At 38.3% G+C, this 27,654-nt stretch overlaps 1 protein-coding gene across 1 annotated transcript; it reads right to left on the bottom strand.

Moving 5' to 3' along the window:
- Positions 1-182: 182 nt before the first annotated feature.
- On the bottom strand, positions 183-27,280 carry kdm7ab (lysine (K)-specific demethylase 7Ab). The gene is made up of 20 exons (XM_079603452.1): positions 27,122-27,280; positions 15,907-15,992; positions 15,523-15,640; positions 14,374-14,534; positions 11,405-11,546; positions 11,101-11,287; positions 10,442-10,604; positions 7,996-8,083; positions 6,798-6,904; positions 6,593-6,684; positions 6,095-6,181; positions 5,470-5,721; positions 5,261-5,385; positions 4,813-4,994; positions 3,915-4,012; positions 3,665-3,834; positions 3,423-3,571; positions 3,245-3,303; positions 2,263-2,530; positions 183-1,359 (listed from the first exon to the last, which is right to left on the bottom strand). The coding sequence occupies exons 1-20, from the start codon at positions 27,217-27,219 to the stop codon at positions 1,271-1,273; spliced, it is 2,721 nt and encodes a 906-aa protein (XP_079459578.1). The 5' UTR covers positions 27,220-27,280; the 3' UTR covers positions 183-1,270.
- Positions 27,281-27,654: the final 374 nt, after the last annotated feature.

The following is a 27,654-nucleotide window of genomic DNA, read 5'->3' as shown; positions in this document are numbered from 1 at the left end:
CTCACTATACACAGCACCAGTTCAAACAGTGTTTCAATGCTTTAGAAATTGATGAGGCAGCTGGAAACAAAAACACATCTCTGAAACCAGATCTTTAGAATAACAGTAAAAACCAGCCAAATAACAGGAGGTGACATTACTGGTTCAGTACGGATTCATTTTTTTCAAACATTTTGAAAAAAAAAAAAAAAAGAGAAAGACTTACATAATGGGACTATATTGGGCAGGTTTTTTGATTAAATATTAGCTTCCCATTACACAACATATTTTGTTCTTACCCACAATGTAATACAAATACAGCTGAAATTGTGAAAAATGGCTGAGCTCGTGCACAAATGTCTGTACGGCCACAAATATCTAAACAGGTTTCAAAACAGATGCATATTAAGACCCTAAAGAACAGCAAATCTCCCTAAATGCTTAGTGAAATAAATTGTTCTCTTTCATCTGTAATAAATATGTCATTTAATAACAGTATAGGAAAAAAAAAATAGAGAAAAATCAAGCACCAACATAAAAATAAGGAATAAATTAAGGGGAAAATGTGTTGTCACGTGCCTCATATAAATGATAGCTTCAAACAGTCAGTCTCCGGATGCCCACTAGGTGGCAACAGAGGACCAAATGTAGTTAAACTACCCCCACTACTTAGCTTGTAATACAAAATATGCCAATATGAATACAAATGCTGACAAAAATATTTTTTTTTCTTTCATTTCTCTTAAAACGCGAGAACATTTTGATTGACAGGTCAGGTAGTTCAAGCGATCAACCTTGGTGAATTTTGTCTTTAGGCAGTAATGCAAATTTTCTTTGTTAGGAAAAGTCGGTTGCAATCACAAAATGAGAAGACATTAAAAAAAAAAAAGTCAAGCACCTTTACGAAATCAGTTCATCACTCAATTCCCGCCATGTTTAAGGCGTACATCATTGAAGTGAAGTGTTTTTAGTTGTGGGAAGCAGCGTGGCAGCATGCTAGTCTTTGCTTTCAGCTTCGAAAACCTGATTTTGATGCAATCGTTGAGAACCAAAAGCCTTAAAAAGTGATGTTTTCTGTCTTATTTCCTTTCAGTCACATTGATCCTTTGGATGCGTATTAGCAAAACTAGGAAACCATGTTGGGCAAAGCGCTTTTTCAGATCATTCTGAAGCTTCGGGTTGATTGGTAGCCAATACAATGTCCATGACCAAATGTGTTGAACCAAACACACTTTATACCCTGTCACCTTTAACATGCAGACTCAGCATCCCAAATCTCCCATCACTAGTACTACACAAAGAAAGGGTTGTGTCTGCTCAATTTGAGAATCTTGCCCAGTCGCTGCTTAGCTGTAGCCATGCCTTTCTTAGGACGTTTACCTACAAGAAAGATACAAATAATTATTAAATTATATATATTTGTATTCAACAAATTAAACAATTAAAAAACAAACAAAATACATTTATTTAATTTAAAATAAAAACCAGAAATGAAAAACAAATATAAACAAAACCAGAAATATTATATATATATATGTGTGTGTGTGTGTGTGTGTGTGTGTGTGTGTGTGTGTGTGTGTGTGCAGGTGAAACTCGAAAAATTAGAATATTGTGAAAAAAATTATTTCAGTAATTCAACTTAAAAGGTGAAACTAATATTATACTCATTACATGCAAAGTGAGATATTTCAAGCCTTTATTTTGTTATAATTTTGATGATTATGGCTTATAGCTTATGAAAACACCAAATTCAAAATCTCAGAAAATTTGAATATCACATGAAATCGATAAAAAAAGGATTTTAAATACAGAAATGTCTGCCCTCTGAAAAGTATAATCATGCATATGTACTCAGTATTTGGTTTGGGCCCCTTTTGCATGAATTACTGCCTCAATGCAGCGTGGCATGGATGCTATCGTGGCACTGCTGAGGTGCCAGTGAGAATAATACAACAGAAAAAATAAAAAAAACTGCATTCAGCATCGCATGCATCTGTGCTCGAGCTTCAGGCAGCTGTGTGTCTGTCAGCACGAGCACCGCCTTGAGTCCTTTTTCACGGCTTATTGTGATTAATAACGCTCTAATGTGTACAACAAATTAGGAAATGTAACACTTTAGAAAATCTATTTTTTAAATTTGAGAATCGGCAGAAGATAGAATCGCGATTCATATGTAAATAGATTTTTTCCCCACCCCTACTAACTTACTGACTAAATAAATACATACAAAAGCAGAAGTAAAAAGACTTCCTAATATGTGCAGAGAAAATGGTAATGGCGTACCTTTGGTGGCCTGATTGCTGATTGGTGGGGGATTTGGGGCAGGCCTCTTGGACGGGTGCAGGGGTGGCGACAGGGATGTCTCACAGTATTGGTAGCCCAATGTAAGGCTTTCCCCATGGGCTGGCGAGTGTGTGCGACTGCTCCACGCCTCACTGCTGCTGTTGCTGCCACTGCCCTGGCTGTCCATGAAGTTCGAGTGTTCCTGGATCCTATGCATGAGTTTGGCCTGATATCCTCCTTCTGAATGCTCCCGCTCCCGGAATCCCTCCTGAAAAAAAAAGTAGAGAGAGAAAAAAAAAAAAGAGATTGAAACGGTGGCCACATTTATGTGCCTTCTATTTTGAATAAATGCATAAATTGGTATCAAATAAAATATAAATAATATTTGTTAAAGCATAAAAGTCTTTGTTAAAGCATTATAAGCCACAAGCCAAACCAATTAGCTACCAGGTATATCACAACATTACAAACTTTGATTTGAAGCAAAAATGTATTGGCAAATTGGACAAAAAGACAAAAGGCACAAGACTGTGCAACTAACGGCTTTAGTGAGGGAAAAACTACAACCCCATGTAGCCCTGAAAATTACAATAGGAATAAAACTATGGTAAAATATTACAATATCAATTTTATGTTGTTGATTACACCTATAGAAACACTATTTTAAGTTAACTGCCAAATATATATTGTTGATTGGTGGAACTCTCTGATTGGTGACATTTTTTACAACATCACGGGTAATGTAGTTTTCACCACGAATTCCGCTTTAAACACGATTATTTTAAAAAGGTGGTTAAATGATGCAAACAGATGGCTTAAACTATTGATTAACAACCCCTGAGTTCACAATAGCTCCGTTTTTAAAGGTTTAATTACAGTTTTTACCTCTGGAACATGACTGATACACTCTAAACAGTATGCCAGATTAAGATTGGGTTTACAGACGTATGCAAATATTTATTAAAACTCATTGAGAAGTTACCTGTGAAGAATTGCTGTCTGAATCCTGGTTCTCCTCTCCTGACGCAATCTCCTTTTTACCTGAGAATTGAAAAAGAACACATGCAATATTCATCAAAATAGATTAGATTATAGATTATAGGGGGAAAAAAATCAAATACAAAAATAAATACACGATAAAAAAACTCATGAAGTCTTACTGTAGTCAGGGGAGTGATGGTTGCTCCGGGACCACCAGGATTCCTGTGAACTGCTGGGATCTTCTGATTGGTGAGAATACAACAGCCCTGCCATAGACAGCATTCCCTGGATAGCGTCCTCTTCTTTGCTTGGCGAGGTTGCAGACTCCCTGCAAATGTGATTTGAGATCTAGTTTTACACACGCACGCTGAAATCTCCCCCAGCATTTTGTCAGGCATCTAAAAACCCCATCAGCTCTCACCTTTTAAGACATTTCTCAAAACGGTCAAGTCTTTGCCTGGACTCATGCGTATCAGTCGTGTAGCCAGAACAACTTTTGCCCTCATTTTGATTGTCTCCACTCCTCCTAATCTTTTCATCCTCCTCTTCCTCTGAAGAGCTTTCAGATTCCTCCTCAGAGCAGTTCTTTTTCTGCATGGATAAGAAGAGCAGATTAAACCTAAACTAAGACTTTATGCTCTTCCTGTGCATGAAGGGAAATGGCAACATACCCGTGTAGTGAACTCCGCTTCGGATTCAGAGTCTGATGAGATGTCTGAATGTACCGTTTCTCTGTTCCTGAGATCTGGATTCTCTTGTTTACAAAGATCTGTGGAAGATATAACTCATTACTGGCAGGGACAAAAATATCAATGACACTGTAAAAAAAAAAATTACATCCCCAAGTCAAAATTTTCTAGTGACTGATAACATCTAAAAAATTGTAATTAGTCTGACATATTATTTCTCATTGAGCCAATGTTAACAGACTATTGCAACAATTAATTCAATTTATTTTACAGAATTTCACTTGGGCCAATTTAAAAATTTAGATGTGACCAGTCAAAAGAATATTTTGACTTCGAGGTTAATTTTTTTTTTACAGTGAGATTTCATGCACTAGCTGAGAGAATAAGTAATACAAACCGTTTGAACATGGCTGATGCTTGTGATTAGAGCTAGGCTTATTATCATTAACTAAATCTAAAACTTTTAAAAACATTTCTGTAAATTGAAATAAAGCTGAAATAAAATACAATATAAATATTAGTTGAAAAAGTGTCTGAAATAAGTTTAAGTTGATGCATTAAAACAAAACAAAAATGTAAACCTAAATATATATCCAAAAAAGAAGAAGACAAAAAGCACATAACAAAATTACTAAAATTAAAATAAAAAACATTAAAACCGATAATACAACAAAAATATTATTATTATATAATTAATAATAATTTACAAAATAATAATAATAATAAAAAACTAATTCAAATTACATTATTAAGTGCACACACAATTGCTTGAAGAAAAAAGTTATGGACACAATATTTACTAAAAAAATATTGGAATTTTTTTCTCTCACAAGAATTGTGAATAAAATGGCAGGGTTGAATTTGACACTTTTGAGGGTACCTGTAAAGGATGTCACTTCTCTGGCTACATGATGATGCTTATCCTCATTCATTCGAATATCCACTTGCTGTTCCTCCTCTTTTGGTACTAGTTTAATCTTGAGTGAATCCCTCTTCAGATCTCTGAAGTCCTCCTCTTCCTTTATCCCTGGTCTTTTTTCACCAACATGCTGCCTGTTATCTCTGTGTGGACAATCAGAGGGGGGGAAAGGACTTGAAGGTGTTCCCAATATTTTATGACCAAAAAAAGCCAAAATAGGACAAGAAAAACATTGCAACTGCAAGTAGAGTGCTAACATGACTATTACCTTACATAATCCTTCTAAATTAAACACCATCATGAAGGACAGTATGAATCATTTGTATTTGGTAATGTGGTGATTTAAGTGCTAAAATGATTGCAAATACTGAATAATGTGTGATAATCCTCATAGGTTAATGTGGTTTACCTGACTATACGTCCATTGCACAGTACCAGTCGCAAGTCAGTGTCCAAACTCCGCTCTGCCATTGCAGCTGAGGCCGTAGAGACCTTGTTGAACTTGCCGTTGACCTTCTGGTTAAAGGTGGTATCCTGAAAGACAATTGTTCAGGAAAATTATTCCCTATAGATTGATTAGCCTGAATGGCATTTATGGAATTCATAAATCACAATTACCTCCTCATAAGGACCCATCTCAAGTCTTTTTAAAACTTCTTGTGTGTGCTGTTCGAAGATGTCAAGGTTGGAAGGAACTTTAAGGTTGTGAGAATGATGATGGTGGTGATGATGATGGTGGTGGTGGTCACGAAGACGTCTGGCATTCCTGCGCGCGTGAGACCCTCTCTCGTGTGCCGACCGCGTGGAAGGACACACAGAGCTTCCTTGAAATTTCATTGGCTTGCTTCCACAATTCCCATTCTGATACTCCTTGAGTGTTTAAAACAGCATTGTGAGTCAAGTCAAGTCAAGTCATCTTTATTTATATAGCGCTTTTTACAATACAGATTGTATCAAAGCAGCTTCACAGTGATAACATGAAAATAATACAAAAAATAATGAGATAATGAGTGAGATCAAATACAACTCAAGTTCAAACAACTCAAACTGAAAAACACTAGACGGCACAAACTGATTCGTAATAAGACCATTTTACACTTTACATTTTAGGTTTACTTAAAATGCACATATGTAGATCAGGAGAATCGAAATCCAACCCAAACCCCCAGAGCAAGCTCAGTTTTCAGACATCTGTATTTCTAAAAGCCTGTGTATGGCCATGGTTTCAAGCCGTCTGGCTTACCTCAAGGTACTGGATTTCCTTAGTGAGCATTTTAATGAGATGGTTGGGTCTGATATGGTCAGGGACCTCGCTGGCTGGCTCTGTGACCTGGGCAAATGGGCACACATGGTAGACAATAAGGGGTTTGTGTCACAGAACAAACCTCAGGTTCTTACCCAGTACCACTGACACCAGATATCGACCCTTTTGGGATGCCCCTTGCCCTCATTATTTCATCAGGGATTACAATGTACAATGGTATGATTGCAGGTGGTTTTAGAGTTAAGTTGTTTTAAGGGTGATTTCACACTAGCATTTTTGGTGCGCACACGGGTTCAACTGACAACAGATTTTGATTGGTTTAAAAGATGTAAAAGCTGTTTTTCGAACTCGGGTACGCACCTGCGAACCGTACCCAGAGTCCGCATAAAAAGGGTAGTCTGGGGTACGGTTCGCTGCTGATATGACGGAATTGATATCATGATGCAGTTTCTTGTGTGGTAGGACAATTTCCTTCACCTCTCTCTTTAGCCAGTTCCTCAGTGCAGTTATCAAAGCTTTCACTCCCTTGATCAGGTATTCTGGAGGCAGGCAGTTATCTTCTCGTGATTCTGACGACAGACAATAAACAGACGATTAGGATGGACACCAGGGAACGGAGTGGCAGCACGCCAATGATTTAAGTGCCCTGTATTGACATGCTGAGTGATTTAAGACGACATACCTTTGAGAGTCTCCAGCAGATTCTTTGCTACATACCAGCAAATGGCCTCAAAATAAGGAAACTTAAAGAGGTCTGGAGTCTTCAGACGCCGCTCCATTTCATAGCACCTAATATGAGGACATAAGTAGTTACACTTGAGCCACAACACGTACCCGTACACAACTCAGAAACCAATATACTGAATGCTGATATGAAAAACGTCTCTGGTTACTCACGTAACCGTAGTTCCCTGAGAGGAGGGAACGAGACATTACGTATGGGGAAATCCATTTCTCAAAATGCTGAAGCCTGATTTTAATAACTCTTTTGCTTGCAAATTGCCAATGGCGCCCGCACCCTCACCTGATTGACTGACAGCCTCCAATATAGGTGACATCGGGCTTAGGGCTAGTCACCCTATGGCTGCTCAAATCTCTCCTCCTGCACTGACAGAACATGTGCGAACGAGGGAATGTCCAGGTTATAAAATCTTGCAAACGTATTGTGAGATGACCAGCCCGCTGCGAGACAAATGTCCTGAATAGACATGTCTTTTGCCCAAGCCTCTGCTTAGACTGCCTTATTTGGCGCCCGCGTAGCAGACGAAAAGCTGCTCTGAAGCTCGAAACTAGCTAGTCCTGTTCACATAAGCACGTAGCGCGCGCACAGGGCACAAAGCGCGCTTCTGTGACACTGAATTGGTGTCTAGTTCAGTGGGACAAAATGCTTGAATTGTAATCAGCTGGGCTCTGAACGGCGTTGAGAGCACCTTCGGTGTGTAGCCTCGTCTGGGTACGAGTCGGACCATGAGTCTGGCCGTCTTAACCGAGAGCCGGAACGCGAGTGGGGATATTCCACATTGTCCACTGTGAATTGCGTGAATCTATGCCGAAACCAGGCTCCAGGTGAAGAAGAAAGATTCTGAGGTTTTTGGCGCCCGACGTCACCTATATTGGAGGCTGTCAGCCAATCAGGTGAGGCGCCATTGGCTATTTGCAAGCAAAAGAGTTATTCAAATCAGGCTTCAGCATTTAGAGGAAAATGGATTTCCCCATACGTAATGTTGAGGGACCGACTCGATAAGGGAACACAAAAATATTAGACAATGTAATCAATATAGCGAAGAAAATGTATTTGTCTATTTTTAAGAGACACCATCAAGACTAACAGAAGCAACATCACTTCTGATTTATGAAGAAGAGTAAAAGCACTCGCTCACCTGAGCTGCATGCCTATGTTGAGGTTGTGGAGAAAGTTCCCACCGAAAGCCATGCAATCCTGAGAGGTGAGAACTGCATGGATCCATCCTGCAAGAGAGGTCAAGAGTGTGTCAACAGCTGACCGACAGATGCAGACACATTCAGACATCTGGTCTGAACTGCAGCTGTCCCTTTCTAGCCAACAGTAAGCCATTCATATCCGGTGTGCGGCAAAGCTGGACTGAGAGACCAATTTCACAAAATCCACTGATATGTCCCTCTAAGTTCAAACTTTACCAACATGCTCCTACAACAAACAGTGCAAATGCAGTAAATGTACAGGACTTTAAATGGCAAGCAAAAGTTCACATACGTTTGCTGGGTGGGCCATGATTATATGGCTAACTGAGTTCTTCTGAGGTGAATCAAACCCCCAGAGTGTTTCAAAACCACTGCAGACAGAGCCCACCAAACAACCAGTCTGTCAACTACATCCACGACTTCCTGTCTACGCTTCAGCATATAGGCCACATGCAAAGTGTGGGAAAGCATAAATATACATCAGATTCAGAGGCAGAGCCCCGACAATGAGCAACTTTCATATCGTAGCTTTTGAAGGACTTTTGAAGTCTGTCTCACAGCAGGGGGATGTTAAAGTTTTAAACCGGTCTGCTAGTGCCATCAACACAGCTGGGAACCAGATTCATTTAAGACCACGTATCCTCATGACCTGCTCATTTTGAGTGTGAGGTTTCATAAAATGTTCAGATTTATGATGCCACCCATATATAACCTATCATTTGACTTCATATATAATACGAAGTTATGATGACGATACACTAGATGTTTGGTATTGTAAATTTAAAAAAGGCCGTGGAGCTTGACTAATGAACAATATACTGAATAAGATGTCGCTAAGATTCATGTGGCTCTCTGGGTGGTAAGAGTGGCTGCTCATTCCTGCTACGTCTGAACCTGAAACGAAAAACACAAATCAGCCCTGGCCTTCCTGTGCAACCACCATTAAAAGACAGCTGCTCCACAGTAAGTGGAATACCAGTTCCTCTTGCTCCAACATTCGTGTGTCCCTAATAAACCCTCAGACAAACATAAGATTTCATTTTTCTCCTTCAATGTGAAAGGTATAGTTTTCGCACGACCAGAAAGTAAAATTTTTTTTGTGGACACAGTGGATGATTTTCATTTATGAAATGTGCCAAAGAAATTAGGTAAAGTCTTATGTTTGTGGAAATCATTTTACGCCATACTGCTTCGCAAACGAGATTCAGTTCAATGCTGGATTTGCACAAAAGTTAATTATCAAAGATGGGTCGATACTAACATGCTACTACAGTTTCCACATGAGCACCTGTACAACAATTTATAGATGATCATGTCGGAAGATGCTAATCGATAAGTTGAATAAAGCGAACTCCACAATAACTACATAAAATAAACAACAACCTTTCAGAAACGTTGTAACTTCTTCCGGAGTCTCTTCATGTGTCCGACTCCGGTTCAAACATATATAAGGCTGAACACCACTACTGACAATTTAGCTGCGTGAGATTCCCCAGTTTTGTTTGTTGCAGAGTATCTGAAGCATGATGTATGTGTATGCATATGTAAAGGCTCTGCCCTATTCTGGAAAAGGGGTCAGCTTTTTTGGATTTAAAGGAGTAGTTCACTTTAAAATGAAAATTAGCCCATGATTTACTCACCCTCAAGCCATCCTATGTGTATATGACTTTCTTCTTTCAGACGAATACAATCGGAGTTATATCAATAAATGTCCTAGCTCTTCCAAGCTTTGTAATGGGAGTGGATTGAAACCATCGATATGAAGCTAAAAAAAAAAGTGCATCCATCCATCATAAACTCCACACGGCTCCGAGGGGTTAATAAAGGCCTTCTGAAGCAAAGCGATGAGATTGTGCAAGAAAAATATTCATATCTAACACGTTACGAAGTAAAATTCTAGTTTCCGGCCAAACACAGTCTACTTGCGCCTAATGCGCAACTTATGGCATTGGAAGTAGCGTAGTGCATCATAGCTAGTGTAAATATCAGCAGTACGTCGCATTACTTCCATAAGTTGCGCTTTACACTTCTGCCGGAAGCTGGAATTCTACTTTTCAACATGTTATATATGAACATCTTTCTTAAACTAATTGTTTTGCTTCAGAAGGCCTTTATTAATCCCCCGGAGCCGTTGGAGTTTGTTTATTATGGATGGATGGATGGATGCCCTTTGAGCTTCAATCTATTGGTTGCAATTCACTGCCATTATATTGATATAACTCCTATTGTATTCGTCTGAAAGAAGAACGTTATACACCTAGGATGGCTTGAGGGTGAGTAAATCATAGGGTCATTTTAATTTTAAAGTGAACTACTCCTTTAAAAGGTACACACATGAAAATAATACAAAAACTAATGTGCCCAAAAAGAAATAATAATGCTAACCCGTTGGAATCAGAAGTGTTGTTCCCTGCCGCACGACACACTTGTAGCACTTGTCCACTTTCTCCCCAAAGAACACTTCGCTCTGGTTCGGGGATGAGCTCCACTCCTCGTATAGTGCAAGGTTGGCCGGGGTCGGCTTTATCAAGTAAAAGATCTTCTCCCCCTACAGGTAAGGCAATTAATAAGTCATTGATCATCACCCATTTTAGTTGTCGTCATATAATTCAGCAAATTTGTTTTTGAAAAATCTTTAAAAAGTTTGTGGTTAGTAAGATTTTAAGTTTTTGGTCTCTTATGTGAACCAAGGCTGCATTTATTTGATAAAAAAAATAAATAAATAATAATATTGTGACATTATTATAATAAATAAAAAAAAATCCCCACCCTGTATACATAAAAAAATTTATGAAATCATAAATAACTCACAACAACTGTTTTCTATTTTAATACAGTTTAATTGTAATTAAATGCAATTCATTCCTGTGATGGCAAATCTGAATTTTCAGCATCATTACTCCAGTCTTCAGTGTTACATGATCCTTCAGAAATCATTCTAATATGCTGATTTACAAGAAACATTAATTTGGTGGAATCTGTGATAATTTTTTTCAGGAATCTTTAATGAATAGAAAGATCAAAGGCTTGTGATGCAAACTTACCCACAGGACGTGGTACCACACAGATGTGCCTCCAAAATCAATATGGAAGTCGGTATAGCTTTCCTTCACACCCATTAAACAGTACTTCTGCACAAACGGCTTGGGAAAGTAAGAGTCATCAGGCCAGTAGTTCTCCACCCAAGACATCTTCTGAGCGATATCGGGGACCACCACCAGCTCTGACATCCTGGGTGCAAGACATTTGTTGTCATTAAAATGTACGTTTTATTTTCTGCACTCAATAAAGGCACCTTTGTGTTATCTGTCAGTAATTGCAAATTAGTCGCTTTCAAACAATACTAACTTGGTGTCTGAAAACTCCAGACTGATGACGTTCAGGACTTTCGGCCGCTGAGGGCTGTAGTAATACTTCACAAAGGCGCTCAGTTTCATCTTGCTGTCCGCTTGCCTGGCCACATCGATGACATCAATCACTTTGTCACCTCCTATAAGCAAAGGGAGCAAATTGAGTGATGTGCATGAGTGGGCATCAAAGGAACAGAACACTACAAATATCATTACCCAAACAAACTCAACAGGGATAAATTGCAATAATCAACATCATTAAATGGCCATAAATCATATTTTATATGACCATCATGTCAAATGACCAGACTCTTGGTACTAAAAAGTTTCCCATTGTCCTCAAATAAGGCCATCTCTCCACCGAAGCTACAATGAAAGATCTTGTTTGATGTTTCTTAACAAGAAATCAGCTGATGTTTATAACTGTGAGAAACTGGCAGGCAGAAGATCAAAACCCACCAGAAAGCTGCTGGGAAAAACCTCAAACACTGAGCAGGACAGCTGGTGCTTGTGTACACAAACGGCACCCTAGTGTACCAAGCCAGAAAGAAACTCATCCTAAAAAGTAGACCATAAAGAGATCCTTTACTGCTGTTCTGGGATCATGACTTGCAACACTGCCAATAAAAATGTCAATTGGATCCTTTATGGTTCCAAATTCACACTGGTGCTACAACAAATACGGGTTCGATTAAAAAAAATTCCAGACACTCCAAGCTCCAAGACTGTAATATGCGTTTATATGTGCATACATTAAAACATTTATGCTATTATTTACTCCTTTTAACCAGTAACAACAAACATTTTTATAGTTATGGAGACATACAATGTACCCAAAGCAGTGTGGGACAAAAGCGGCTTTCACAAAAGCAGGCGTAGAGTGCGGATCTTCATTACAAGCAAATGGCAATGGGAAAAACCCCACAATGTTCGATTTTGCTGGTTAGTAGGGAGCCATGCAAACAAGCTGCCCACTGAAGTAACTGAATTAGCTGGGCAGCAATCCTGTCAAAAGTGCATTAAAGACAAATGCTAGAGCTTTTAGTGCATTGCCCCAGACATAACGTCACTGCGGTTAACTTGAACATTAATCAAGCAATTCAACTATATACATACATATATACATACATGGCTGGCATAGCGTCACTCTACGGATTTTCTCACACTTCTCAAATTTAATGTTTTTAGCTTTATGCTACGAATGCTAAAAAGCACATCTCTTGCACATAGACCAGGACGTTTTTTTTTATATGTACAGCAAGTTTAGTGATAGTTTTGAAGGGTTAAAATCATTGCGTAAAACAGTGAAATTAGCACTTAATCCGGTGAACTGTTATTTTGTGCGCCCAACCAAGGCTGCTGCCTTCTTGCCTTGCAGTCTTATCAGGCAATGATTTTGCAGGCAGCATTTGCTCACGAAGGCACCTCACGAATTTGGACAGACTTCTAAGGCACTGGAACGGTTTTAATGATCTATAACAAAATAGAACGAGCTTTGGTGACAACAAAGCGAATATTTAATTACTATAATAGTAATTTCTTGCAAGAAATAACATTAAAAGTCAAAAACATACATTTACGCACAAACTGGCCAACAACCACAACTATCAGATCCCATATGATTTTTTTTTTTAGCTCAACTGTCACACAGGATTGAAGGATATCATAGGCAGCAAAGGATACATCTTATGCTGCCTTCAAAAACGACAGGAAGCGAGGCTAACATTGGATTCGGATGTGCCTTGATGCCTTCCTTCCTTAGAAAGCATCCTCCGAAGGCAGCATTTTTCAGCTTTTGAATGCCGCCAACAAGTCAGCAAAGTGGACGCATTTCACCGCGACCAAAAATGATGCTAGAGTAGCAATGTCAAATTTGTCCAGCTGGTTACCAAAAAAATACGGTTTAATAAATCACCTGAGCACCCCAAACAGCATAAAAAGTAAAATTACCTTAATTTAATTACCGGTACCGAAATGTTGTTATTGGTTCTAGTTTTCAAATTAAAATGTTAATTTTGTTTTTTGTTCCAGCAAAAAATTGTGCATCAGTCAGCTGTTTAGAAATCAGCTTGAAACAATGCTAAGAGATGTTGCACCTATTGACGGTCATTGCTAAAAACATGTCACACATTTCTCCTTGCTTAGAAAAGGTTGAAGAGCTGATCAAATAAACAAGCATCACTGACATTTCACACAAATTCCCCATCATGCATCTCAACAGCTCATTTTTCCAGCAAATCAACATTTGCAGGAACAGGAGCGAACATGTCAACAATTAGTATGTGTTTGCAGAGGAAATGCCTAAACGTTTGAACCAAACTTGTCACACTACAAATCATATTCTTCAGTGTGAACTGGAAGTAAATGAGGCGAACATCTGAAAGTCTGTGGGAAAGAAACTTAGCAGGCTGGTAAAGGGCTAAAACATTAGCAGTGTCCCGACAGACACCAGAAGGTGTGGCAGTAGCCTCACAGTAAGTGCAATATAATCACACTTTCATTCCCAGTGGGCCACAGGCACCCCTCCAGGACCCAAATGGAGCAGCTGATCGCTGTGTGTATCATGATAACAATATGTTATCACAAACGTGAGAGGTAGAGGAGTGAGCTGTAACCTAAACTTTATGGACAAAGCTCAGAGGGAAAGATATAGTGGCTGTGTAATCGGACACTATAAAGACCAGACTCTCAATGAGATGAGGCCTTCTAGGCTGGTGTAAGGTACACCACTTTTATCTACACACTTACTTCATTATGGGTTGATTAATGTTTGCTAAAAGGTTAGACCCATTTGACTCACCTAAGATTAACATCTGATCCCGCAGTGGATGGACTGTAATGCAACTCCATTACATGAAGACAACTCTTAATGGAATTAATATTTAAACCCATGAAGCGCTGCTGCTCAGTGCTATAATGTGGAGCAAAAGGGTGAAGAGGATGATAGTAACTCATCTCCCTCCTTACCGACGTAGCGTTCTACATCCTTGACGGAGAAATCCGGCGGAGGTAATTGGAGACCAAGCCCTTCCATTTTGGTTACAGCGATGGGATAGCGAAAGCCATGTCTCTCCAGATACCTCTGGGTGACCTGACCGCCCTGCATTTGCTGCAAGATCTCATCTCCACTGCAGAACAAAACACAGGATAATTATTGATTAGAGTGCGGGCGTGAGTAACATGAAGTATAAACTATTCAGACAAAAATTGAGACGAGAGAAGTATTAATGTCTAATGCATGAGTAAAACGATTTGGTCTACATGAAAAGGTCTGAAAAATTATCATTAATCAAACTGATTGAAGTTACTAACTCAATAATTGAATTGCAGTGGTTTACAACTACATAGGTGCAAAGCTTGTGACTGAATAATGACTGAAAAAAAAAAATGCTGGTCTGTTTCTTACAAAAAGTTGTGGAAAGACTTGGAATATACACAGTTAAAAGTTTGGGTTCAGTAAGATTTCGTTTTTTTTTAAAGAAATTGATACTTTTATTACGCAACTAAGCATTAAATTGATCAAAAGTGACAGTAAAGGAATTTATAATGTTACAAAAGATTTCCCTATCAAATAAATGCTGTTCTTTTGAACTTGTTATACATTTTTTTTAAAATCATGGTTCTTACAAAAACACCACAACTTTTTAAAACATTGATCAGCAAATCAGCATATTAAAATGATTTCCAAAGGATCATGTGACACTGAAGAATAAAATGACATTTTTTAAATTTAACATTTTAAATTATTGTGATTATTTCACAATATTATTGTTTTACTGTATTTTTAATCAAATAAATGCAGCCATGGTGAGAATAAGAGTTTTGAAAAGTAGTGTAATTTTAGTGCTTTTGCAACCTTAGTGAATCTTGTCATTAAATTATATGGAAAAGAGTGACCAGCACAGTCTTTAAAATATCCTTTTTTTGGGGGGGGGGGGGACGACACTATTACTTTAGCTGAAGTACTGACTTGTACTCTGCAATAAAACTTTTCAGGCCACTGCCACAATGAGCGGCCTTCAAAGAAGTGCATTAGCTGTGCCCATGTGAATCGTGTGGCACCAAGCTCTGTGCTTTGTCGTGACTGTGTCGGCGTCCCACAATTGGCACACATACCTAGGGAAGGTCCTGGCCTGCAGCTCCCGCACAAACACAGAGGTGCCGGCCTGCACTGGCTTACTGCCGTCATCTGGCTCAGTGTAGTCGTGTCTGTGCCAGTTCCTTCGCTTCTTCACTGTAAAATCAGGCAGAGAGAACTCAATACGTCTGGCCTCGGAACAATAATAGCAGTCACTATATTACCACAATGCCTTCTGTTGAGCACCACTGCTTGTTGATCACAGTGACCAGACATGAACAGCATCCTCTTAAACCAGTTAATGCCTCCATAGGTTGGTAACATATTCCAAACATAAAAATTTTAAATTTGAGGAGCTTAATTTCAATTTACTGATAAGGGTGAACTAATAGGGTATAACAGTCAAAAAAGTGGATACATACTCAGGGAGTGTCCGTGGTGGACGTCACAGTTGGGACAGTGGTAAACGTCAATGTCCACAGCATGGTGCTCTTCTACCTCAACACAGCTGCAAGAAAACAAACAAACTAATGAATTCTTTGAATGTACAAAATTGTTTTCTGGGGATACTGTATGTGCAATGAATGACTAATGAATCCTTGATGCAAGTTAAGCCAAAGTCAGTATGCACCCATTGTCCTCCAACAGCTATGCAAAATGCAAGAACAGTATACACCACTTGTCAAAAAGTTTGGAGTTAGTAAGAATTTTTAAAGGCTGTTTTCATTTGATCAACATACAACAAAAAGCACTGATATTGTAAAATACTATTACAATTTAAAATAACTGTTTTCTATTTTTTATATATTTGTGATTTATTCCTGTGATGGTAAAGCTGAATTTTTGATCATCATTACTCCTGTTTTCAGTATCACATGATCATTCAGAAATCATTCTAATAGGCTAATCTGGTGCCCAAGAAAGAAACCTAATTATTATCAATGTTGAATAGAGTTGTGCTGCTTAATATTTTTATGGGAACCATGACATTTTGGTCAGGATTCTTTGAAAAATAGAAAGTTCAAATAAACAGAATTGATTTGAAATATAAATATGTTGTTACAATATAATATAAAAATATAAATACTTAAAACAATATAATATTGGTTTTAAAAAATAAATCTTACTGACCCCAAACTTTTCAGTGTATATCTTGCTTCTTAATGCAAATAATGGTAAAAACAAAAATATTTCTCAGGCGGGTCTAGCTAATACTAATGAAGACTTCTTGCACATTATTATATCTATCTAATAAAAAAATCTCTTTTTACCAGCTAGTGCTAATGCAGAAATCAAAATGGATCATTTAACAATTTTCAGCTTTAAAAAAAAAAAAAATTTACTTTGAGAAAAGGAGGACAGGATCTTGTATGACACTCTTGCTATATAACAATATGCAAACTGACTCGCACTTGCAGATGGAGCTTATTAAAACATGTGCTCGGTAGCTTTGCCAACAGGCATCTTATCGCTCAAAACCCCTTTGGCCCACTTCTTAATTTTTCCACTTCCAGCCGCACACTCCAATTAGCTTAAAGGCATGTTGTTTCACAGGAAGTCACATGACAAGCTAGCTCTTGGCATCGTGTGGAGATTCATTAGCCAGGCAGGTAATAAGGCCTTGCACACTTCTCTGGCTCAGGTTTTGCTCAATGTTGCCAAAGAAAGCAATTTCGCCAACTCCATGGTTTGAGTGTTACGTTACCCAAAGTAAAGTGCTCCTAACAATGAGGGCTTCATGTGGAGAACGCTAAACTAGCTGAAAGTAACCCGAAATAGTCTGACACTGCAATATAACAAACAATCTGCATGTGGTGCACCATGGCTTTTAAAACAAACCTAGTAGCCTTGATTAGCAACCTCGATGAATCCCAAAGATTTAACAGATTCTGCAGTGACCGGAGAGTAACACCAGACTGGGTCATCTACGGTCGATTATGTTTAACCCCAGACAAGCCCAACTAAACCAGAGCTCCAGATGTGAGGTTACATTTGGTTGGGCTCCGGGGCACGAGACATGAGGTGAACGGGGGAGGGGAGTGTGTTTATGTTGGAAACCAGTGTGGGAAACAGTGGCATTTGAGTGGCAATGGTGGTGTCCAGATCAAAAAGATTGAAATTAGCCTTCCTACTGTGAAAATTTGGATTTTATTGTTTTTTTCCCCCTCACATTAATAACATTAGCTGCCAGACAAAACAAAGCTACTCGTAACATGACATGTTTTCAGTGCTTTTTTTGTTTTTTAGTTTCCAATGATTTATGCATCACTTAAAGTGTTGAATGTATTGGGTCAGTGGATTGTTGTTCAGGACACTTATTTGTGAAATCCTCTACGCTTCTAGTACAATATGATTTTTGGCTTGGTGTTTTATTGTATCCTTATTCCTTATTTTAGGGAATGTAAGCAAATGTGTACTGTTTAAGTGAAATGTGACACTTCTGTAGCTCTGTTTGGCAGCCGTTGCAGCAATATGTTGGGCATACAATAAAAAATAAATTAAAAAAAGGGAGTAAATGGAATAAAATAAAATGAAAAAAAAATCTGACATAATTTAGCCTAGTCACCCTCATGTCGTTTCAAACCTGTATAAGCGTTTTTTTTTCTGTGGAATAGAAAAAGACATTTTGAAGAATGTTTACATTACACAAAAAGCTATCGAATCCCATTTGCACGTCTGGATAAAATCATCACGTTCGATTACATGAAAGTACCAGTAGGATTTGGATTAAATGAACAGGATGCTCACCAGCTTGGTTTGGAGTGGCATGAGGGGACGTTTTATAAAATGAAAATGAAGGATCAATCGGAAGCAAGTGCACCACGTCAACATCTACATACGTTTTTTTCCTCAAAGGAGCCAGCACAAAACAAAAAGCTAGCTGCCACCACAAATGCCAGCCAAGAACTTTCCTTCCCTCGGTTTCCTTCAGACTCTCACACTTGTGACTGAGATGAGACAACCAAATAGGACATGCAGGAAGTGACTCATGGAGATCATTACGTCACACCGCCTCAGTTCTTGACCTACTGTTGGACGACACACTGGCTCTCTCCTCAAATCGGTGAGAAAGGTTGACTCCTACTCTATCTGAATAATCTGTGGTGAAGAACACTGTGTCACTAAAACAGATTTGACTCAGGAGTTTTTGAGCCACGATAACAGATGCTAAAACATTCATCTGTTGCCAAGCAAGATGGGAGAAAAGAACAGCACTGGGAGGGAGAAAGCAAAAAAAGACTGCTTGAGTTCTGAATCTGAATGAGTTCAGGCCACAAGAGAGCTTACATCACGAGAGACTGGCGGGTTGCTAGCGTAACAAGAAGATTCAGGCAGAAAGAGAGCATGATGCAACAGCCAAAGAAAATATGAAGTGCAATATTATTGGCAAGTTTCTGCTATGGAGAGTTAAATGATGAAATAATGGTGATGAAATAATCGAGTGTTGCTGTCAAGTACTCACATAAAACCAAGCAATTGATTACTTAAAAGCATTTTGAAATTAGTTAAAACATGAGTATAAGACAGAGTGTGCTATTGTTTTTTTTTAAGTCTTGATGTTTTTAATCAATGCTTGTTGTTTATTTATATATAAACATGAATCAACAACATAAACAAACCGTAACACTTTACAAAAAGTTCAACTTTGTTATCATTAACTACTATATTAGGTATCATGAACTAACAATGGACTTGTTTTATGGCATTTACTAATATAGTTTACCATACGGTTTCAAAATGTATTTTCTAAATTGTACTCCCCCAGAAACATATTTGAAGGGGACCAGCAGAACAAGCTCAAAAAATAAAAACAAAGACGGCAGACAAGACAAGAGAAATATTATTTATTCAATATTTGTGTGCATATTGCATTATTTCCATGCCAAATCAGTCAAATATGAGGTCCTAGCTGGCAGCTCGCTATGAAGCGAATGTTTTTTTCTTTCCTTTAATTCTGGTTTAAATATCTGAGAATAAATCCCTCATTCAGCTTTGTGTTCCACTATTAGACTTTCCCTGTTAACACAGATGAGCAAGCCAACAACCATAATATCGTCACAAACAAATTCCACAAAGCCTCATGAGACTTGTTAAACCGCGCACTATTCATCCTCCAGTGGGTGGTTTGGTGTGAAATATGATAATAGCATTAAAGTATGAGAGACGCAGTATTGGACTTGTTTGTTTCAGTGCTATTTTATTTATTTAAATCTTACCAGGCTGTAGCATTTACTCATTGCCAAGGCTTACGTTACGCTGTTGCACTAGTATTGCATGTTGTTTTGTGAGGAGTGTGTGTGTGTGTGTGTGTGTGTGTGTGTGTGTGTGTGTGTGTGTGTGTGGGGGGGGGGGGTCCTCACGGGAAACAGAATGTCACCGCATCTGTCCAAATCTTTTGTCTAAATAGGGCGCATGTCACAACAAAAACAACATTAACATTGAGAGATAATGTACTAGATGGCCATACTGGATGATCCTTCAACTAAAAGCTTATTGACTGGAGAAATTACAAGACAAACAAGACTCTGGGCTCCATTCCATCAATATCATAAATCTGGGTTGTCCTTGTCTGGAAGGAATAGCCTTTAAGCCCTAAAAAGATGTCGGGATTTGGACTCAAAAGACATGAGAGCGCATTGAGCAGCCATGGTTGAAGAACGTTCAGACAACAGACGTTCCTCACTGAGCTCTTTTGACCTGCCATTTAGCCTGAATGGAGATAGTCATTACTCAGTGGAAATCAGGAGATGGAACAAGTCTAGGCAAACAAAAAGAGGATGTGGCCATTTTTCTCAATGCCACGTTTTTGGAGAAGTACCCATAGGCCCCCAATGAGAGTGCAATGCATTTCTGATGGTTCCTGGGATAATGGGTGAGGACTGGTTTCTTGTGGCTTGTCAGGTCTAATGTAGATCCTAGCAAGGGATTTAGTAGAAAAACGATGGAAGATACTTGAAGGCTCATTTGAAGGAGTCATCATAAGTGCATAAACCCAACACGACCAATGAGATCTCCTGAAGGCTTAACCAATCGTTCACCTAGACTGCAAGCAGATGAAAAAAAAAGAGTCTCCATGGTGATGGCAAGTTCACAGGCAGAATTCACAGTATGTAAGCCATAGATCCCATTACGCTCTCAGAATCCCACTTTGTACTATGGTTTGAGCCTGAGGCCTCCTTGCTGACTAAAGCATGCATGGAAATGTGGAGAATTTCAAGGAATATGTCTATTCAGTCCATCACAACTGTTCTTGATTTGTGCTACTAAGGAATTAGGGATGGGAATCAAGGAATTTAACCATTCAAAATTTTCCAATTCCAATTTTCCACTTAATGCTTCTTAAAGGGATAGTCCAACCACAAATGAATATTCTGTCATCATTAACTCACCCTCATGCTGTTCCAAACCTGTATGACTTTCTTTCTTCTGAAGAACACAAAATAAGTTATTTTGAAGGACATTGGGAACCAAACCACATTAGAGCCCATTTCAAAAATATCTTCTGTTGTGTTCCACAGAAGAAAGAGTTACACAGTATAGAAAAGACATGATGGAGAGTAAATGACGACAATTTTAATTTTGGGTGAACCATCACTTCAATGATTCCATTACTGATGCTTCTAATAATTAGCAGAACACTGATAGAAATGATTCCGTGGTAAAGTAAAAATACTACAGAAAAACACAATGTAATTTACATGAAAAAGTTAGTTCAGGCAAGAATAAAAAAAAAGCAAGTAAAATTACTAAACTTTTCTGATACTGGTGTTCCCATCATGCACTGGGCCTTGAATAATTAATGAGGTTGATTGTTCACTGTTTTCCAGCAGTATTTACACTGTTTAATCATTGCTTTTGTTCTTAGGATTAGTAACTTGCCATTTTGTGACATTTGGAGTTCATTTTCTACTCAAAATGACACATTCTAACACAAAAACGATCCATCAAATGTTACCGTCATTGTTTATTGTCTACCAAGCATTGAGGTCTCTGCGTACACATGACGTAACTTCTGATATGTAGATATGTCTCACACACAGTATGCATTGTATAAATTACTTAGATGTTTTTAAAGTAAAGCATATACTTTAAAAGTGTGGTTTAATTCTGTTATATTGTTTGAGTGAAATGTATTACAAAGGAAACTTCAACTAAATAGATTTTACTCAACCTTTTACTAGCCAAGTTAAAAAAACTTACCGGTATTTTCTTTGTTACTTTCACTTAACTTAGTTAAGTAGAGTGTACTTAATTCCATATGTGAACTTTCTTAAAAATGAAGTACATTTTACTTGTTTTTTTTCAGTGAAAAAGGCAAAATCTTTGAACAAAGAAGGTCCATTGTGCGTTATCATCGCTTACTCAGGTCACTTCCAAACAAAGTAGCTTTTTATTATTAAATTCAGCAAATTTGCATGTTAAATGTTTAACAAATTTGAATACGATGTGAAATCGATATGGGAAAATGTTTCAGCTCATGCAAAATCCAGATCGCACACTCTTTTTGAGAGGACTGCATTTCTTTTAAATGTGTTTGCATAAGTTTCAGTAGTAGCACAAGTCATATGGACACCATTTACTATCATTGTATGGAAGAGCAGCGTGAACACACTTCTAAACATCTCCTTTTGTATTCTACGGAAGAAACGAAAGGTCATTCAAGTTTGGAATGACATGCGGCTGGGTAAACAAGTCACAAATTAGCTCATTCACTTGACTTGAATTGATAGAGTCCCTATTATGATGTGGAAGTGTAGGGTTTCCGAGTTGGGTGTCAAAGCAGAACCTGACAATGAACTCCCGCATCCATCAGTCCCAAGCTTGAGTTACTCGTCATTTAGCAGAGACTTTTCATCCTGTGCGACCTACAACACTCTAATTGCAAAGACTCCCTGGAATAAACTAGGGTTAAGTGCTTTGCTTCAGGGCATAATGATAGAACAGTGAGATAAAGTGGCTAAGCAGGATTGTGAGGTGAACCTACACCCTTTGTGCTAGCAAAGCAGATCCTCACTGCAAAGAACACCGTTTTGATGTGTGGCTGCACTTATTTGCTAAATTAAGCCAGGCTGAGGCAAGTCTGGGAGGAAACTGTGTGCAAAAAAAAAAAAAGCTCAGCCAACAGACAGTGAAGCAGCAGGAAACATAACATAAAATGAGGGCAAAGAAAGATAAACTAAAGCCTTTCCCTCTCCTACTTTATGTCTCTTTGTGAAGAAACCGACTGTCTGTTTTAAACGCAGGCAAGCCCCTGAGAGTAATGAGCACAGGAAGCAGCATTTAACATAGGAAACTAGGCTTTACTGCTTCAAACCCACAAGCTTGGCCTTGGCCAAGACCATCACCCCAACAAGAGCAGGGCACTTCCTCTAGACGCAACTGTGCTGCAAACTCTCACCTTTGTTTCGAGATCAAAACATAAACAAGACTGCAACTGCCATTAAAAATAGCATAGAGCATTACCGTTTAAACTAGAGATACACTATCATTCAGAAGTTTGGCGTCAATACGTTTTTTTTTTTTAAGAACTTAATACTTTTATTCCACAAGGACACATTAAATTGATGTGCACCATTGACAGTAAAGATATTTATAATATTACTAAAGGTTTCCATTTCAAATTAATTCTGTTGTGTTGAACTTTCTATTCAAAGAATTCTGGAAAAAAAATCTATCACGGTTTCCACAAAGCACCACATCATCATATTAGAATGATTTCTGGAGGATCATGTGACACTGAAAACTGGAGTAACGATGCTGAAAATCCAGCTTTACCATCACAGGAATAAATTACACTTTAAAAAGATATTAAAATAGAAAACATTGTAACAATTCTAAATTACAATAATAATATTTCACAATATAACAGTTTTTAGTGTATTTCTGATCAAATAAATCTAGCCTTGGTGAGCATAAGCGACTTCTTTCAAAAGCATTTTTTAAAAATCGTATCGACCACAAACTTTAGAACGGTACTGTATTGTTTTTTATATTAATTATTTTCAAGTTTCCACTATCCAACATGCAGAACAGATTTTAGTTGTTCATTGCTAATCACTCATTTCACTACAACAATAAAACAAATAAATTGTAAAATAACTGTACATTTTGAATCAATGTCGTCACATAATGATGAATATTATCAAACTGGAGTGTCTTATGATATACAAAAGAGTCTAGTATTTTATGATGAGTGAAACCAAACCTGTGGTTTGAGGCGACATTCCCACAGCTCAAACTATTTTCCCTTTTCAATTCATTAAAATACTGAAACAGCCCGTATTAGTTATGGCAAATGTGACAGATGACCAGTGAGATCATTCAGTCTATTCATAAAGTGGATAATGGTCATGAAATCAATAGGTTGCCAACTTAAGGCCGTTAATCATAACCGGCCTGTGAAAAATCCATCTGACAAACGGCTCAAATAATATTGTTACCGAAGACTATGGAGTTTAGAATCATGCATTTATATTCATGCAAGATATTTTATAACTTAGTAACTGTATACAAATCTTTTTTTTTTCAGAAAACAATGTATGAAAATAGATTTTATTTTATGCTAATTAATATTCTAGTGAAGCAGCACGTGATCATCTTGTCATCATTAAGAATCCCTAATGTCACATACAAAAACAGGGGTGACTTTTCGACCGGGCCAATCCTGCTAAAAACCTAGACTGACAAGACAGAAATCATCTATCTCTCCTCAGTGTTTTCAACCTCAGAGGGACGTTGATGAATGGGGCTTTGAACTTGCCTCTGGGCAGTGGAGCCTTCATCAATCTTTCTCCTCCTACAAACACACAAGCACACCCACGCACGTGCATCAAGCATGCAAATACACACTATTCAAAAGACAGACGCACTGAATCACAGATCTCAGAACCAGTTTAGGTGGATTTGCTTAGGATAAACTAACCATTTAAACAAGTCATTATAACATTCCAAGGTCACTGTAAATCTTGCAAAACTGGCCTGCACCTGGCAAGTAAGGCATGTTTGTTTTTGTTTTTTTGCAAGATTGAAACTGTACATCAGGGCCTATAGTCACAATCAGGCATGAATATCAGGAGTTTTGTAATTCTCGGAGGCCTTCGCCCCCAGCGGATCCTGCCTCCCAAACCAGGCTGTGCACAGAGCCAGATAACAGCCAGGCCCGGGCAACCGGCTAGACAGCTTAATCCCATTGGTGGCAGGCAGCAGTGACACACTGAACCTTTGAGTAACAGAACAAAACACATCAACCACGCACCCCACAAATATGATTATCCCGTGTTATCAACAGTGCCAGTGGGCACCACAATGTTTTAATACAGAGATACAGAAGCCCCTTGGCAAAATTAAACATCTCATGCAATTTAAATGCAGAGGCCTAATAATGCAAGTATGCTTGAAAACCACGGTAAATATTTATATTCTATAATAAGGGTGGGAAATTTGGGTTGTGACTGGTTTATGATTGGCCTTTAAAATGTTGATTGCATTCAGTCATACGTTAAGAATACAGATGCAACCCAACTTCAAGCGCTTTCTATTTTAATACATATTATACAATTTATCTCTGTGATGGCAAAGCTGAATTTTCAGCAGCATCACTCCAGTCTTTAGTGTCACATGATCCTTCAGAAGTCATTAATACACTGATTTGGTGTTCAATTATCATCAATTATTATTGTTACTGAATTGTTAATAATAGTTCCTATAATAATCTATGTTGAAAAAAGCTTTTGCTGTTTAATATTTGGGCGGAAAACGCAAATTTCCCCCCAAAATGTATAAAGTGCAAGGATATATTTGTAACATCATAAATGTCTTCACTAATACTTTACCAATTTAATGCATCCTTGCTGAATTTTTTTTAAAAATCTTACACAAAACTTTTACATTTTTATCACCTTTTCCACAAAAATATTATGCTGCAAAAACTGTTTTCAACACTGATAATAATAAGAAATGTTTCTGGAGCACAAAATCAGCCTATTCAAATGATTTCTTAAGGATCATGTGACACTGACGAGTAACGATGCTGAAAATCCAGCTTTGCATGACATGAATAAATCACAAATATATTAACATAGAAAACAGTTATTTTCAATTGTAGTAGTATTTCACAATATTAAGTGTTTTTGTTGTATTTCGATTAAATAAATACAGCCTTGGTAAGCAGAAGAGACTTTCACAAACTTTTGACCGCTATGTAAAGATTTACAAGTAAACTAAAAATAAATGTGCCAGCCAACAAGCAGCACGACGTTCTTGCCTGCCTTCCGGCTATTTTTTTTTCATCCTGAGCATTTCACACAGCTTCAGCTTCACAAACGGTCCCCGTCCCTTTAAGAGGCGGAACCATATGCCCATATTTGTATAAATGGGGGATTTAAATGCCCGACCCCTGCTGTCAATCAAAAAGACCAAACAATCACAGAAACCTTAGGGGCTGTGCTCCTTTACAAGCGTGTCTTTCCCTTTTACATTTAATACTGCCATTAAACCCCAAAATTGGAAGCTACTTTCCAAGCAATCTGTAATGCACATTTAAGGCACTTAACGAGAGAAATAGGCAAGGGTCTGATCTCGTAAACTCAACCACACGTCTTTGTTTAGTTACACCCCCCCACCATTCCCCGTGTAACTTTTCATCGAAACCCCCCACGTTTCTTCACGCTTCGCAGACTGACTGCTGCAGAAACCCCAACAAAGAAACAACCTGGATGTCAAATACATTTAATTTACGAGCTAAGTACAATAAAAGTCCCAATATAGGCTGCATAAAACATAAAGCAACCCCAAGTCACCAAAAATATCCAGATGTTGTTCGATCAATATTATGGCGAAAGTGAATTTCAAACAATGTTAAACTATTAAAATGCTCGTTTTATTTTCTGTTCCCAACTCTATGATAGAAACTAAGTTTTGTACGATTTATAATATTTCTTCCCCACAATAACAAACAAAATCTTAATCAAGAGGAAAATATCATGCACGAGTTCGCTCGCAAGTTTCAGGATGCTTTAGCTCATATTCCTTTTCTAACAGTTTTCTTTTTTCATCATTACTGCATATTATTTTACTGCTTGTTACATCTCATCTTATATTACATTCTAATAGTTTGCTTTTTGACATGTACAGCACCCAACTGCAGTTAAATTTACAATATTATCAACCTTCACTTGGTGTCTGGTCTGACACCAAACAATCTCACGTGCACGTCAACATCCATGTCAATGCTGTCATTTATTTCCTTATGTGACAAAAAACTACATGAGTTGGTCATGTCAGCTGATGCTCTGAAATCCTAGCCACAAAGCTACTGAGAAAACCCTACGTGAACCCATTTTCGCTGCTCTGATCGCTGAAGCCATGGAAAAACAGACAAATGTTACTGCAAAACAACAACGAAGCTAGGAAAGAATTAACAGTCGCGCAACACTAGTGTTTACATCATGAAAATGGCAACGGGTGCGATTAACGCCTGCAAATATTGACAAAGCAGAGCGTGAAATCGTCTCAGTGCGAGCGAGCGAGCTCAACGCGCGGCTCACTGACATCCGAAGTGCCATAGGATTTCATACGCGGGTGTTTTTGTTGCCTTTCTGACACAACATACGACGAAGAAATGGTTGCATTCCTTACCTGCCGTGAAACCAGTCCTTACAAATATCGCATTCTATCATAAACCGGCTCACATCGTATGGCTGCCGGCAGACGCAATACAGCTGGGCCGTCGCCATCTTCGGACTGTCCCCAAACAACGCAGCCAAGCTGGAATCGGGTTGGGCGGAGATTCCTCTAATTATGCGGAAACAACACAGAGAGAACGCGAGGGGAGGGGCGTCGAGAGCATCCCGTGACGTCATGCATAAACACTGAGCGCGAGGCACGCCAAATCACTTCATCATTACGTAATACGTGATAATAAAAAGCATTGGATGAGGCAAACAAATTTTGGAGTTGTCCTCGTTCATTTTGTTTTTGGTCAAATTTCTCTTCTTTTATTAAGGCTCACATCATGCCCATCAGCTTTCCACTGAGCTTTAAAAAAAATATTTTGTTTTTTCTCCTATGACAAATCTTATAATAAGGAATATTACTTATCTAATCTGCTACTGCTTTTAGCGAAATTTAGTATTCATTAATGTAAATTTGGGCGAAATAAGCCTTTGTTT

This window comes from Phoxinus phoxinus, assembly GCF_949152265.1.
Source record: "Phoxinus phoxinus genome assembly, chromosome: 25".
In the NCBI taxonomy this organism is placed as follows: Eukaryota; Metazoa; Chordata; class Actinopteri; order Cypriniformes; family Leuciscidae; genus Phoxinus; species Phoxinus phoxinus.
Note: the sequence above shows the minus strand (reverse complement) of the source record. Positions and strands in the feature narration are given on the sequence as shown.

Bases quoted from the DNA above. Each gene is read 5' to 3' on its own strand.
- kdm7ab (XM_079603452.1), bottom strand. From the start codon at position 27,219: ATGGCGACGGCCCAGCTGTATTGCGTCTGCCGGCAGCCATACGATGTG. The intron at 14,535-15,522 runs GTATGTGTGCCA...TTTGTTCTGCAG, and splicing joins CAGGCCAGGACCTTCCCTAG to TGGAGATGAGATCTTGCAGC. The intron at 5,386-5,469 runs GTAATTGTGATT...ATTGTCTTTCAG, and splicing joins AGATGGGTCCTTATGAGGAG to GATACCACCTTTAACCAGAA.